General features: G+C 46.5%; 1 protein-coding gene across 2 annotated transcripts in view; it reads right to left on the bottom strand.

Annotated features, from left to right (window-relative positions):
* LOC121002886 (GTP-binding protein 10-like) overlaps window positions 1–15,002 on the bottom strand; it is a 145,511-nt gene that overhangs the window by 97,040 nt on the left and 33,469 nt on the right. For both annotated transcript variants that reach the window (XR_005779345.1, XM_040434524.1), the window contains exons 7-13: window positions 13,790–13,942; window positions 11,713–11,887; window positions 9,655–9,778; window positions 7,400–7,448; window positions 5,490–5,611; window positions 3,873–4,089; window positions 779–943 (exon numbers count right to left, since the gene is read on the bottom strand). Coding sequence is in view for 1 of the 2 variants with exons in the window: in XM_040434524.1 (XP_040290458.1) it covers window positions 779–943; window positions 3,873–4,089; window positions 5,490–5,611; window positions 7,400–7,448; window positions 9,655–9,778; window positions 11,713–11,887; window positions 13,790–13,942 (1,005 nt within the window). In the remaining variant the exon portion in view is untranslated. The remainder of the gene's footprint in view (window positions 1–778; window positions 944–3,872; window positions 4,090–5,489; window positions 5,612–7,399; window positions 7,449–9,654; window positions 9,779–11,712; window positions 11,888–13,789; window positions 13,943–15,002) is intronic.

The following is a 15,002-nucleotide window of genomic DNA, read 5'->3' as shown; positions in this document are numbered from 1 at the left end:
TCCCAGACTTCTTCACAGAAGTTTCGGGTTTGGGATCGGTGTTGTGTAGATTTTATTATTTTCCCTTATAACATGGTTATAAAGGGAAAATAATAGCATTCTGAATACAGAATGCTCAGTAAAATGTCCATTGAGGGGTTAAAATTAATAAACAAATTTAACTCACCCCATCCACTTGACCGCGTAGCGGATCTCCTCTTCTTTCTACTTTCTTCAGGACCTGGCTAGAGGACCTTTGATGACGTCACTGCTGTCATCACATGGTCCATTACACGGTGCATTGCCATGGTGATGGACCATGTGATGAGCACAGTGATGTCACCACAGGTCCTTTTCATCAAAAAAGAAAGAAGACATGCCAGGCTGAGCGTTCAAGTGGATTAAGGTGAGTTTATCAATAGTTTTTTAATTTTTTAACCCCTCCATCACTATTTTACTAAGCATTCTGTATTAAGAATGCTATTATTTTCCCTTATAACCATGTTATAAGGGAAAATAATAAAGATCGGGTCCCCATCGCGATCATTTCCTAGCAACCATGCGTTAAAATCACACCGCATCCGCACTTGCTTGCGGATGCTTGCCATTTTAACGCAGCTCCATTCACTTCTATGGGGCCTGCGTTGACTGAAAAATGCACAATATAGAGCATGCTGCGATTTTCACAATTCACAAAAAATTATTTTGTGCCAGAACTTTCCTCCAAATGGCGTTCATGTATGGAGCATAGATGTGGATCTATTCCGATAATACAGCAGTGAATAAAGGCTTGGCTTACCTAGCAGCTGACTAATTGCTCCCTGGTCACACAGATCTTGATTCACAGCTTCATCCCCCAAGGACACCATAGACCTGAGGAGCCTCAGGCTGAACCGCATCTGAGCGTGCTTGTTACCCCGACCACCTGTGCCATGGAAACAGTTGCCCTGACCAAAGAACGCATCTGAAATAAGAAAAGGAGACGTTTATTGTATGTTCTACTGCAAGGTACTGACTACGTCAGATCCACGAGTAATCACATCACAGTAAATAGTATCGCCATCATCACAGTGGGCGACAGTCAGAAAAAGGAGAGCATGCAATATCCCTAAGAGCGTCCTATGCTACGCCCCAGTCTGCATGGAGTTTGTACGTCCTCCCCGTGGGTTTCCGGTTTTCTCCCGCACTCCAAAAAATATACTGTACTAATAGATGAATAGGCTTTTTATTAAATTGACCCCCGTGAGTGTTGTGTATTGGCGATGAGCACCTATATGGCAGCCACCGAGTGCCCTATGTGAGAGACCCACATTACAAATGTCTGTCATTTTATCTAACAATTCTGTATACTCAATACCTACTGTATAGATCTAGTCATAAACAGGAAAACCAGGACTTAAAGGGGTTGTCTCCATTCAGCAAGTGGCATTTATCATGTAGAGGAAGTTAATACCAGGCACTTACTAATATATTGTGATTCTCCATATTGCCTCCTTTGCTGGCTGGATTCATTTTTCCATCACATTACACACCGCTCGTTTCCATAGTTATGACCACCCTGCAATCCAGCAGCGGTGGACATGCTTGCACACTATAGGACAAGCCTATGTGAGCTCCCATGGTCCCGGCCACCAGAGAGGCTGACACTTTTTCCAAAATTTTGCAAGTACGACCACCACTGGTGTGGATTACAGGGTGGTCGTAACCGTGGGTTAACGTTCTCTACATGATAAATGCTGAATTGAGAGAACCCCTTTAAAAGCTATGGATACTCTTGGGGTCTTTTTTTCTATCATTGCATTGTACTTATTTTAGACTGAAAACTATTGTTTCAATAGATCTTTATTAAACAATGTAACCGTTTTTCCTCTACAGCTCATAAGCACTAACTTAAAGGGGTTGTCTAGGCTTTTAATATTGATGACCTATCCCCAGGATAGGACATCAATATCATATCGGCGGAGGGTCCGACCCCCAGAACCCCTGCCAATTAGCTGTATGAGGAGACAGCGCGCACAGTCTATTCCTGCTCTGCCATAGACAGCAGCGGCAAGCAGGAATATAGAAGGGAGACGGCACATGTGCACTGTGCGCGCTGTCTCCTTATACAGATGATCGGCGGGGGTGCTGGGTGTCAGACCCTCCGCCGATCTGGTATTGATGTCCTATCTTGAGGATAGCGCAGTGATGAGGGAAAGGAAATGCGGCACTCACCAAGTTGCTAATACAATTTCAGGCTTTATTCCTTCATGTTCGAAACAACAGACAGGCAGGGGAGCGGAACAAGCCCTTCGGTGGTGACTCGCTCGACTTTTTAGACGTGCGAGTCACCGCCGTGGATGGTACTTTGTCCACTACTGGTTATCGCAAGCCTACCGCCACCAACTCGCTGCTCCACCAGACCAGTTTCCATCCTGCTGCGGTTAAGGACGCGGTCCCCTTCGGACAGTTCGTCCGGCTCCGCAGAATTAATAGCACTGACAGTGGGTATCTTCGCCAAGCTCATCTGTTGAAGGATCGACTCTTAAAGAGGGGTTACCCGCGGAGGGATGTTTTTGCAGCAATTACACTCGTCACGATCTACTGGCTGATCGAGTCAGGGAACGTGAAGGTGACAGGTTTGCCTTCGCATTCAAATTTGGCCTGGCCGCTGATATAGTGAAACAGCCAGTCCTGAATAACTGGGACCCACTAAAGGGCGATTCTAGTTTGGGGGGTTTGACGTCTAAGAGGCCGTTAGTTACCTTTAAGAGATGTCACACTCTCAAAGACAAACTTGTTCATAGCGTGGTCAAACAATCTAAACGAATGGATTGGCTACAAAGTAGTAAGCCAGTGGGGAATTACAAGTGTGGGACATGCTCCTTTTCTCCCCGCAACTCACAAAGTAAGATTTTTGCATTTAGGAGGCGTTGTATACAAAGTGAGGGAGTTCATCACTTGTCGCACACCTTTTGTAGTGTACTGGGAAAACCATCAGATCGCTTTTTGAGCGGATACGTGAGCACCCGGGCTCGGTTAGAACCCGCCTCGTGGAACATGTATGTGCCGTACATGGTGGAGATCCGCGGTGCCTCTCTTTCGCGGGCATAGAGGCGGTGGGACCCATCCCTAGGGGTGGTGATCGCCACCGCCTCTTGTTGCAGCGGGAGGCACGTTGGATCATAAAAACCAATTTGTAGCACGTCTGGTGCGCAGAGACGTCGTGGCGGTCCGACGAAGCGCTGGTTCAGCGCGAGACGGCCGTCACCGCCGATCCTCAGTGAAGGGCTTGTTCCGCTCCCCTGCCTGTCTGTTGTTTCGAACATGAAGGAATAAAGCCTGAAATTGTATTAGCAACTTGGTGAGTGCCGCATTTCCTTTCCCTCATCCCTGCGCACATTGTACCTGTTGTCTTCGCATGCTGTGCACCACAGAAGAGTTTGCCTAGATGCTGAATGGTCGGAGTCTCGCCGTCTATTGGGGTTGTTCTTGCTTGTCAGAGTAGTGCCGCCGTTTTCCTTCTGTGCTCTCTATTTATTTATCTATCCTGAGGATAGGTCATCGATATTAAAAGCCCAGACAACCCCTTTAAGCTGAATTCTTATCAAATTGATACAAATTCAACTTAAATAAGTGTATATGAACTGTCAGGAATCCAGAGGTAAGGGTTACAGGTCAAGCTGTCATTCAGCTGCTTTGACGGAATTCACTGTGAATATACCGGTACATGTGAAAAGCTGCTGGAGGACCAATGGTTGAAAATTTTAATACAGCCCTACTGAAAAAAAGACATTTTTAGACCAAATAAGTACCATGCAATAATAAACAAAAATTCCCCCAAAGGTGCCCGTAGCCTTTAAAGGGGTTTTCCAACCAATAACATTTATGATCTGTTTACAAGATAATTTTACCTTGGCTGCTGCACCATTCAAGGAAAAGAAGAATGCGTGTGTTTCCCTGACAGGTCATATAGTCCTCCACCAGCAGAGGAGCCACCGAGGACAAGGTAGCGATTGCCTGTAGCTGTAAATCTTCATAACGGGCTGCTGGCCAGTCATGGACTCCATGTTTTTCATTCGCTTTGACATAGTTAAAAAGGGCCAAGACCACCTTTCCATCACAGAGCAACTATATGTGACACAAAAAAAACCTGTTATGGCAAATGCAGAACTGATTCCGCAGGAGACATTACAATCAGACAATTCCTATGTACTGACATATAGACCCAAAAACTGACACCAGGAGCACTATTATCAACTTAAAGGGGTTGTCCTCAGAGCTGAACCCGGACATATCCCCATCTTCACCCCTCCAGCCCCTATGATATGAGTATCGGAGCATTTCATGCTCCAATACTCTCTCTTGCCCTGCGAGTTATCACGTAGGGCAAGGGCTTTGTTTATGTTTTTAACACTACTAGGTGGAGGCTTCCCCCGAACAGTGTTCCTGGTGACGTCACCGGCTCTGATGGGTGGACTTTAGCGCTGCCCCAGCCATTTTACAGGCTAAGGCCTTGTTAAAGCCCGCCCATCAGTGCCGGTGATGTCACCAGGCTCACTGCTAGGCGGAACCCTTCGCCTAGCTTACTCTAAGGAGAGCCCATGGGTACGTCACCGGAACTTCATAAAATGCCTCTGCTATGAGCGATTCAGCGCAGGGCAAAGGAGAGCATCGGAGCAGAAAAAGCTCTGATGCTCATATCAGGGGGGCTGCCTGGGTGAAAATAGGGATATGTCCAGGTTAAAGAGGACCTTTCACTTGTAAAAACTATGTGAACTAAGTATGCTGCCATGTAGAGCGGCGCCCGGGGATCTCACTGCACTTACTATTATCCCCGGGCGCCGCTCGTTTGCTCCGGTACCTTTGCTCCTTAAGTTATAGTAGGCGGGTCTTCCCTTGTCCTGTGGGCGTCTCCTTCTCCTAGGCTGCAGCGCTGGCCAATCGCAGCGCAGAGCTCACAGCCTGGGAGAAAAAAACCTCCCAGGCTGTGAGCTGTGCGCTGCGATTGGCCAGCGCTGCAGCCTAGGAGAAGGAGACGCCCACAGGACAAGGGAAGACCCGCCTACTATAACTTAAGGAGCAAAGGTACCGAAGGGCATAACGGGAGAACGGAGCGGCGCCCGGGTATAATAGTAAGTGCAGTGAGATCCCCGGGCGCCGCTCTACATGGCAGCATACTTAGTTCACAATGTTTTTACAAGTGAAAGGTCCTCTTTAAGCTCTGAACCCGGACAACCCCTTTAAATATATATATTTTTTTATTAGTTCCATAAATGAAAATGAATAAAACTTTGTAATATAACTTCAAACCTATTGCACGGTCCCTGCAAGTCTATATTTGGGCTGGCTTAGCTACTGAACGGACGCGGACTGACAGCCGACTTCATGACATCAGTAACACAAAGAGGTGCAGGAAGCTTCTTGTGTGTTGGAAAGAGCTCAGAAGTGGAGGTGCTGGAACTGCAAGATGGGGCGTGGAATCAGGATATCATATCCCTATCGTACATACTGTAATAAGTATTCCTCACCTGGACTGCGGACAGGTCCTTAGATAGCGCCACCACCAGGTTGAACAGCAGTTTCTTCATCTCAAAGTCTTCATGGTTATGTAAAAGTTTCAGGTTTTTCACTAATGGGTTATGGCTCTTTACTACAAATAGGAAAATCAATCCGTAAGTATCCATTGTGTCCAGAGGAAACGGTAATAATGTAAAATATCAAAAAGTTGTCTGGGAGGTCCAGATGGATCTTCTGGAACACCATCTTCTCAGAGGGTAGTAGGGTGCTTCTGTGTGTTTTTTTTAAGGGGGTCGTCCATCGCCGACAATGCTTTATTTTTTATTTTTTTTATAAGGATCTCTTGAAAATAAACTGCTGGGACCCCAAGAGATCGGTTGTACGCCCACAACTGTTCAATTTCCCCTGCAGCGACACTACAGGAGAAATGAAGCCTGACATGGTGACCACTGAAATGAAAGAGCGGTCTGTGTAATGTATGGACGTGCCAGGTCCTCGAGGGAGACGCTCTTTGTACCACTCTCTGCTGGTTACTAGGTGAGGCCCATGAATGAAGGTTCCCCCTCTATTTATTCACAGCGCCCCCAGGTCATACAGCCCATTTAACAAGATATTAAAGGGGTTTGCCCACTAGAGACGGTTAACCCTCAGCTATTTCCGAACTTCCCATTTACGCTCATAGAGTTTGCACACGGGACTGGCATGGTTTTGCCAGTAAATACATGATTGTAAATGGCATGAATGTCAATCACCGTGCAGCATTGCCAGTATTACCCAGCAGAGCTTCTACCACAGGGTGGAGACCCAGATTAAAGGGGTTCCCAAGAATTAGAAAAACATGACTGCTTTCTTTCAAAAAACAGCATCACCCCCACAGGTTGTGTGTGGTATTGCAGCTCTGCCCTCATGACTCCAATGGAGCCGAGCTGCAATACCAGACGCATCCCATGGTGCTGTTTTTGGAAGAAAATATCCGTATTTTCTAATCCTGGACAACATTTTTATATCCACTGCAAACAGGGATCAGACCCACCATTGGTGGCAGTTCCAGCAACACTTACACTCTCATGAATATCAATGGGGAAAAAAAACTATTAACCTAGATTTGGGTAAATGAGTTTGTTCCCATATTGGCATACATGGATAGCTCTTAAATTCTATTTTATAAGTAGAGATGAGCGAAGCTATGAAAAAATTTGATGCGGCTGCTTTGCCGAATTTCACATAGAAAGTCGATTTGTGACAAACTACTTTGTCACTAAGCGCATTTCCTTGTATGTAGCGGACGCAATGACGGGGAATGGTGATCGTGCTGCCCCCCGTCATTGAACCCCTCAGATGCCGCGTTCATCGCTGATCGTGATCAGTGTAAAAAAAATAAAAAATACTCACTTATCTATTTGCTTGCATAGAGGCCACCTTGATTGAAGACACCGCGTGGTGACATGATGATGCCATCACGCAGGCCAGGCACAGAGACGTCATCACTCAATGCGCTCGGCAAGAGGGCCAACGTGGTGACGTCATACGTTACCCTGGGCGAGATCTTGCTCGGCATCTTCAATCCAGATGGCCGCGATGGCCTCTTCCCGCGCAAATGGATGAGGTGAGTAGGTCTTGTTTTGTTTTGTTTACCACCATTTCAGGTAAAATTGATTCGTTACCATGAAGTGCAAGGAAATTCGGCTTTGCGGCGAATCAAATTTTTCCTGAAATTCTGATCGAAGTCAATTGGTTTGACCTTGATTCACTCAAGATTAGTTATAAGAATGATGATAATACTTTTATACCTAATGATGTGGATGCAGATGTTCTACTGCTAGGATCGGCTGAACTACATTGTAATGATACTCGCCTCGGCCTAGTCTAAGAAGAATGATTACAGACACTGCCTGGACCTCCGTCATATGGTAACACTCACCTTCTGAGAATGTGGCAAACAAGATCAGCTGCTTAGCAAATCCACTTTCCTGGAAGAAAAGGCAATAATAAGACATATATTATTACATGCACTTATGTATATTATCAGCCAATGTATTTTGAAGAACATTTATTACTCTTGCACAGGTTTTAATAATTCATATTATGGTTATGCAACTAGAACAGTGATGGTGCTGAGGAGCTATTGCAGCTGTGGGAAGTAAGGGAAAGGACATCACAGCAGTACAGTGCTGGCAGATTCCACAGAAGGGAAATGTCCACTGCTTGTTAGAGAAATGGATCTAGCTGTGCAGCTAAAGAGGGGAATAATTAGGCTGAAACGCACATTAGGGAAGCCCAGAAAAGACCTGTTTCTTCACAGTTATGATTGTACATACAGGCATAAAGAGTTTTTATGCAATTTGTTTCCATATTATGGAGGTATTCTCCCCTTGAAAGGCAATCTGTCACCCCAATTTTTGGACTATTATATACAGTACAGTAGTACTGCAGATAAAGAGTCCAGATCACTATTTTTTATTTTCCTACTGACCCCTGTTCCCCCGCTGTCAGCACTCAAAGCTGCTCTGAAATACACAGTCCAGGGAGCTGTGCTCTTACTAACATAATGGAAAGGACTCATGTGCGCATGAACAGCAGTCCTGACAATGTATTTCAAAGCAGCTCTGAGCGCTGACAGCAGGAGAATGGGAGGGCAGTAGGAAAATAAAAAATTGTGATCTGGACTCTACTACTCAGGTATTACTGTAGATAATCTTCCAAAATCAAGGTAACAGATTCCCTTTGTAGTATTGATCGGCAGCCTCCAGGGAAGGGCTCATTTACACGGCAGTATCCATTTTGCAGTCAGAAAAACACAGATACCGGCCGTGTGCGTTCCGCATTTTGTGGAATGGAACGGCCAGCCCCATTATAGAAATGCCTATTTTTGTCCGCAATTGCAGATAAGAATAGGGCATATTCTATCTTTTTTGCAGGGCCACGGAACGGACGCACCGATGTGGACAGCACGCAGTGTGCTATTCGCATCTTTTGTGGCCCTATGGAAATGAATAGGTACGCATCAGTTCCGCAAATTTGCTGACACAAATATACGGTTGCATGAATGGGCCCTTACAGTGTGAGGGGGAGTTCACATCACCGTTTCATTTTCCTGTCTTCTGATCCTGTGCATCGGTTATGCACATTTGGCATCTGTTTGAGCCATTTTTGCTTGAGATCCGTTTTTTTTTTACGAAAAAAAAGTCCTGCCAGCAGTACTTTTTTCCCCATTTAAATAAAACGGATCTCAGATGGAAATAGCTCAAAACGGATGCCAAATGTGCTTAAGGCTACTTTCACACTAGCGTTTTTTTTGCGGATCCGTCGTGGATCTGCAAAAACGCTTCCGTTAGGATAATACAACCGCATTCATCTGTCATGAATGGATCCGGTTGTATTATGTCTTCTATAGCCATGACGGATCCATCATGAACACCAGTGAAAGTCAATGGGGGACGGATCCGTTTTCTATTGTGTCAGAGAAAATGGATCCGTCCCCATTAACTTACATTGTGTGTCAGGACGGATCCGTCTTGCTCCGCACCACAGCTCTGACAGAAAAACGCTGCTTGCATCGTTATTCTGTCCGCGAAGGTAGCGCAACCAAACAGAAAGGAATGCATTCTGGTGCACTCCGTTTTATTGAGTTCAGTTTTGTCCCCATTGACAATGAATTGGGACAAAACTGAAGCGTTTTCATCCGCTATTGAGATCCTATGATGGATCTCAATAGCGAAATTAAAAACGCTAGTGTGAAAGTAGCCTAACTGATGCACAGGATCCAATTCTTTTACGTGATTTTGGGTCCACATCCCGCAAGAAAGACAGAGCACATCCTATTCTTGTCCGCAATCAAGCATCTCTATCATAGGGCTGGCCATGTGTAGTCGGCAAAATGTGGAACGCACACGGCCGGTATCCGTTTTTGCAAATCTGCAATTTGCGGACCACAAAACACTTACGGACGTGTGAATGGACCCTAAGGGCTCTTTTTTGCACCAATGCAAAAACTCCTATAAAATCTTTTTACCAAAAATAGCGGCCTAGAACATGTCTAAAAAGTGATGCACATATAGGGTTTCTCCATTTTTTTCTGATTTGTTGAGAAGGGGTGTGGCTTAGCCAGAAAGGCGTGCTTCTTATGGGAAGGGGCGTGTCCTAAGATGCAAGGTTTTGTATGCAGGTTTTACTTACAATCATCGGAGGACGACTGTTCTCTGCGATCAGAGTGGCAATGACCAGAAGATCATTTCTCAGCTGTCGGTCAGAATGTCTGGAGCCATTTGTGAGCAGACGTACGAAAGAATCTTTCAGTGCACTAAAAGAAGGTGCAAATGAATGTGATCAAGCTGTAAAAGGGATCATACAGTTTAGAGGCTCCAATATGGAATTTGTTTTAGCTAAACTGATTTTTCCACCAGAGTGATGGCACATCGCTTGTCACGGACGTTCCTGTGGCAGGTACCAGGAGATCGGAGAGACTGGCAACTCGTGGGTTAAATTGACAAGCTCACTGTGGATCTTGTTGTGTCTGTGTTTTGGTGAATGCCACACCCCTTGCTTCAGGTGTTGCTTGTTGGTAATTTACCTTTCCCATAAGTAGCGGCTTCTCACTCTTGGAGGTGCGGTTTATAGATTTTCTTCCTGCCTTCTAACTAGCTGGTCGGTTGTACTCTGTGGTGCTTCCGGAGTTGTCAGTTTTCTACTTTCAGCTAAGTCTTGTCTTTTCTTATTGTTTTGTGTTTGTTATATTCCCTGTTGTTTGTATCTGGGCCTGAGACAGAGACTTCTATTCGTCCATCTGGGGAGGAATGGGTTGTCTCTGGTCCTAACCTCATTCCACGGCCTTGAAGGGATATTAGGGCCTAGGTATCCAGCATATGAATATTCCTACCTTCAAGGTCTATTCATATTGATAGGTAGTTAGGGCCCGGATTAGGGTTTTTAGGAGGTGACCTGTTCCTTCCCTAGTTTCCAGGCCCAGTTACTGTTCCCCTTCCCTCCTGTGTTTAGTGTGGAGTCACCCCCCCCCCCTCCCCCACACTGATCGTGACATCGCTAGAATATGACATCACAACCTGATCAATGGAGTTATGACTGCTGGTCCTCAGAATGAAGGAAGTGCAGTGTTACGTCTTGTGGCTACATACAGTGATCTGGGACAACCTCAGGAACCAATGTCGCATCCACTTTTCTCCTGCACAACAGCAATCCTGGTCATTTCCAGTAACTTAGGGCTCATGCACACGGGCGTGTGTTCCCCGTGTCTGTATTGAGGACTGGCCGTATGCACTCCATATCATGGATGTGGACCCACTGACTTGAATGGGTCCACCATCCTCCAGACACAGATCGGAAGCCCACGGAAGCACTACAGAGCACACAGTCAAAAAAATTAGAACGTGTCCTTTTGTGTATCTTTTTCCGGTGCGGACCATCTCTTGCAGATTGCAGGCCAATTCAAATCAATGGTTCCACATCCGCAAATGGCGTGCACACGGACAGTGCCCGTGCATTGAGGACCACTATTTGCGGTCTGCAGCATGGGGCACACGTGCTCGTGTGGATGAGCCCTTAAATGGAGCGGTGTTGCAGTTTGGTACACACTGCATGGCTGGCAAATCCACTGTGCAGTAGAAAAGGAGAACAGACCTCAGTTCCTTCATTTTCAGGGTTTGTTGGGTCCCCTAGGTGGACCTAACGCTATTACATATCCTAGTGATAGAAGACAAAGTGGGGAAACCACTTTATAGAGCTTGTCTAGGACTTTAATATTAATGACATGGCCTCAGGATACATCATCAATATCTGATAGGTGGGGGTCCGACTCCCGACACCCCATCGTTCAGCTGTTTGAAGGGGCTAAGGCACTCGGACAAACACTGCACCCTCTTCAGTGTATACCAAGCACAGTGCCATCCTTGTACAGTGGCTATGATTGGGATAGTGTTCCAGTACCATTCACTTTAACAGGACTGAGCTGCACAAAGTGCCATGTCCCAGGCCAGGGCTGAATGCACTTCCAACAGCTCATCTGAGGGGGTGAATGGAATTGGACCCCACTAATCAGATATTGATGAGGATTGAAGATATCAATATGCAAGTCCCGGACACCCCCTTTACCTGTTATGGTCCTAGCTAAATAAATAAGATACCGAGACACAATAAGTAAACTCCAGACTGCTGTAAGACAAGGTCTCACATTTTGATGTGCGTTATAATATGGGGTGCAAATTCTGGAGTAATACTTACTAAATGCACTCTATGTTACTGAGCTGATTAATGACTTCTTCCTTTGGCCCATTTTCCAGTAGGTTCCACAGGATCTCCGAGGAACGGAAAATAAGTTGTCCTGAGGGATCTGAGTCGTTGAGACGGGAACAGATTCTGCAGGCGGCCTGGGCTCTGGCCATAAGCTTACAGTTCTCTGCATGATAAATGGTGTTAAAGTTTATAAATGTCAAGTAATTGCTTCCTCCCTCTCTGATGTCACCCTTGATCTGTATGCTCCAGGAGCACAACAAGCGCGCAGCACTCAATGGGCCAAAGATAGTCCACCGGCGACACTCCTTATCCTACTGTTTGCATAGACACGTAGCTGTGGTTCACCATTTCTCTCCGTTCCAGAGTTACGATACTTCTTTTTCTTAATATGCAAATTAGACCTTTGGTGCAATGGGGGTGTCACCAGTGCTCTTGTTGCACCCAAGCTCCGCTCCTTTCTGTGACCAGCCCCTCTCTCACTGCTTTTCCACATTAATACGTAGGATTAATGTAATCATGTATGTAGTCCCCATGCTGGTGCCTACAGACTTCCTTGAGAAGCATAGGCGTGCGCAGCCTATTGCATTACGCGCGCGTGTGTGTGTGTGTATATATATATATATATATATATATATATATATACACACACATGTGCACACAATGCCCCTCTATCACGGGGGGCAGGTCCCCACGATGCCCCTCTATCAAGGGGTGCAGGTTCCCACAAAGCCCCTCAATCACGGGGTAGAGGTCCCCACAAAGCCTCTCTATCAGGGGGTGTAGATCCCCACAAAGCCGCTCTATCACTGCCGCTTTATCAGAGGGTCGGGGTCACCCACTTCAGCAAAGCAAGTCACCATCTCCACATGACTACCCTCCAGACTATAGGAACAGCCTGGCTGCAAGGTGAACCCCAACTTCAGCGCTCACTCCACTCCCACTCAGCTCCGCTTCAGCTCCCACTCATTGCAGTCAGAGGGGTGCACGCCGCTCCCTCTCACTCCACAACTAGAAAGTTTGCCGGGCGCCCATGCTGCCGGCCCCGTCTATAGCGTCACTCACCCCAGGGGCTTAAGGCGGAGACTGGATGCTGCCCGTAACTCCCGCTAGCTTAGCTCCTCTCGGTCTGTGTAAAGATGGCAGACGAGGACGGGATCCACCCTAAGCAATGGAACGGGGCGGGTGTGCCTGGGCCTGATTAGGGTGTGCCCAGGCAGACCCGGCACACCCCATGCCCACGCCAATGTTGCACTGGAGGTCTGTGGTCATTAATGTGATACATGACATACATTAGTTTTTATTATAAGCCTCTGCAGAACTGCTCGTCCCGGGCGAGAATATACAGTACAGTTGTGCGCAGATGCCTTAAGAAAAATCCAGTAATCTGATATAATTTGATAATCCAGAACCTCAGTGCTGGAGGATTATCATACTTTTAAAAGCATGGTCATCTTTTGAGCTTTTACGTTAGACTGACATGAAAAGAAATATGAAGAAGTGAAGCTTTGTAGACACAATTAATAATACATCAGAGAAAGAGGGTCCACGGTTTGTGAAGAGTTAAAGGAGTATTCCGATCTGGGATAGTTATGGCATACGGACAGGATATGCGATAAATGTACGACAGGTGCAGGTCCCACCACCTCTAGGACCCGCTCCTGTCTCTAGAACGGGGCCCTGAAGTGAACTGAGAGCAAGCCAACCATTCATGGCCACCCTCCCATTCGCTGCTATGGAATTTCTGAAAATAGCTGAGCAGGTTGTGCATGCACGGTGTGCTCTAGGCTCGTTTTGGGGCCACATTCTTGAGACAGGACTGGGTCCCAGAGGTAGGACCCGCACCTATCCGACATATCCTATTGATAAATGTCCCAGATGGGACAACCCCTGTAAATGGGTTCTTCATGGGCCGCGCTGCAACACCAGGCAGAGACAGACATATGGATGAGCCCCTATGAGAGGGATGCGGCGATCTCATGCTGCACAGTGATGGCCAGCAATGGAGAATGCACAGAGCTAGTGAGGCTGGCTACATACAGTCCCGGTATAGGTGCCCTATACATACCGGTGGTGCTTGATGAGAGCTGTAGTACTTTCAGCAATGCTAACTTTTCTTGTAAGTTGTTCTCCACCACCGCCAGAGATAAGACGAGGGTTTCTGCCAAGCCTCCCACTTCAGCCATCTGTAACTTGTAGGTGACATTTGTTGGTTGAAAACCTGTTAAGAAAGTTTACGTATGTATATTATTTACTCTGTTTATTAGCTGCTGCGATGACCGTTTTTTCCGACGGATGGCGGCTTCTTTCAGGATTCCAACTTTGTTGGAAATACTAGTCATAATGTCACTTGCTATTTTGTTTTGCCATATGGAATAATTAAACTTGTGCACAACTGCAAATTTAAATTGATCCTGTTTTTTTCCTCCAATAGACTGACTGCTGATAGATAATCTGCCATTTTGCGGAGCGGGTGCGGACCCATTCATTTCAATGGGGCCACAAAAGATGCGGACATCACTCCGTGCATCTTTAGTTCCGTTCCGAGGCCTCGCAAAAAAAAAGATAGAACATGTCCTATTCTTGTCCGTAATTGCCGGCAAGAATAGGCATTTTCTATGATGGTGCCGGCGATGTGCGGTCCGCAAATTGTGGAACGCAGATGGGCCGGCATCCATGTTTTGGGATCTGCAATTTGCAGATCCGCAAAATACAACGGCCGTCTGAATGAGCCCTTAAAGTGGATCTGTCACCTTAAAGGGATTGTCCTCTTTTTCCTCAGGATAGGTTATCAATATCAGATCAGCAGGGGTCCGACTCCCGGCACCCCCCGCCGATCAGCTGTTTGAAGGGAAAGAAGCGCTGCCTTGTCTGCTCGGTTCACCTGCTCGTCGCAGCAATTGCAGTGGTGAGGAGGTGTAATTACAAGTATGGCGTCCCCATTCACTTCTATGCGACGGCTCTGTCTGTTCAAGTGCATACTACAGAGCCGTCCCATAGAAGTGAATGGGGACGCCATACTTGTAATTACACCTCCTCACCACTGCAATTGCTGCGACGAGCAGGTGAACCGAGCAGACAAGGCCGCGCTTCTTTCTCTTCAAACAGCTGATCGGCGGGGGGTGCCGGGAGTCGGACCGCCGCCGATCTGATATTGATGACCTATCCTGAGGATAGGTCATTAATAGAAAAAAGCCTTTAAAAGGTTTGTCCGGTATATCTATACTGATGGCCTATCCTCAAGATAGGTCATCAATGTATGATCTGTGGGGGTCCAACTC

This window comes from Bufo bufo, chromosome 5 (genome assembly GCF_905171765.1).
Source record: "Bufo bufo chromosome 5, aBufBuf1.1, whole genome shotgun sequence".
NCBI classification, from domain to species: Eukaryota; Metazoa; Chordata; class Amphibia; order Anura; family Bufonidae; genus Bufo; species Bufo bufo.
This window is presented reverse-complemented; position numbering and strand designations above follow the sequence as displayed.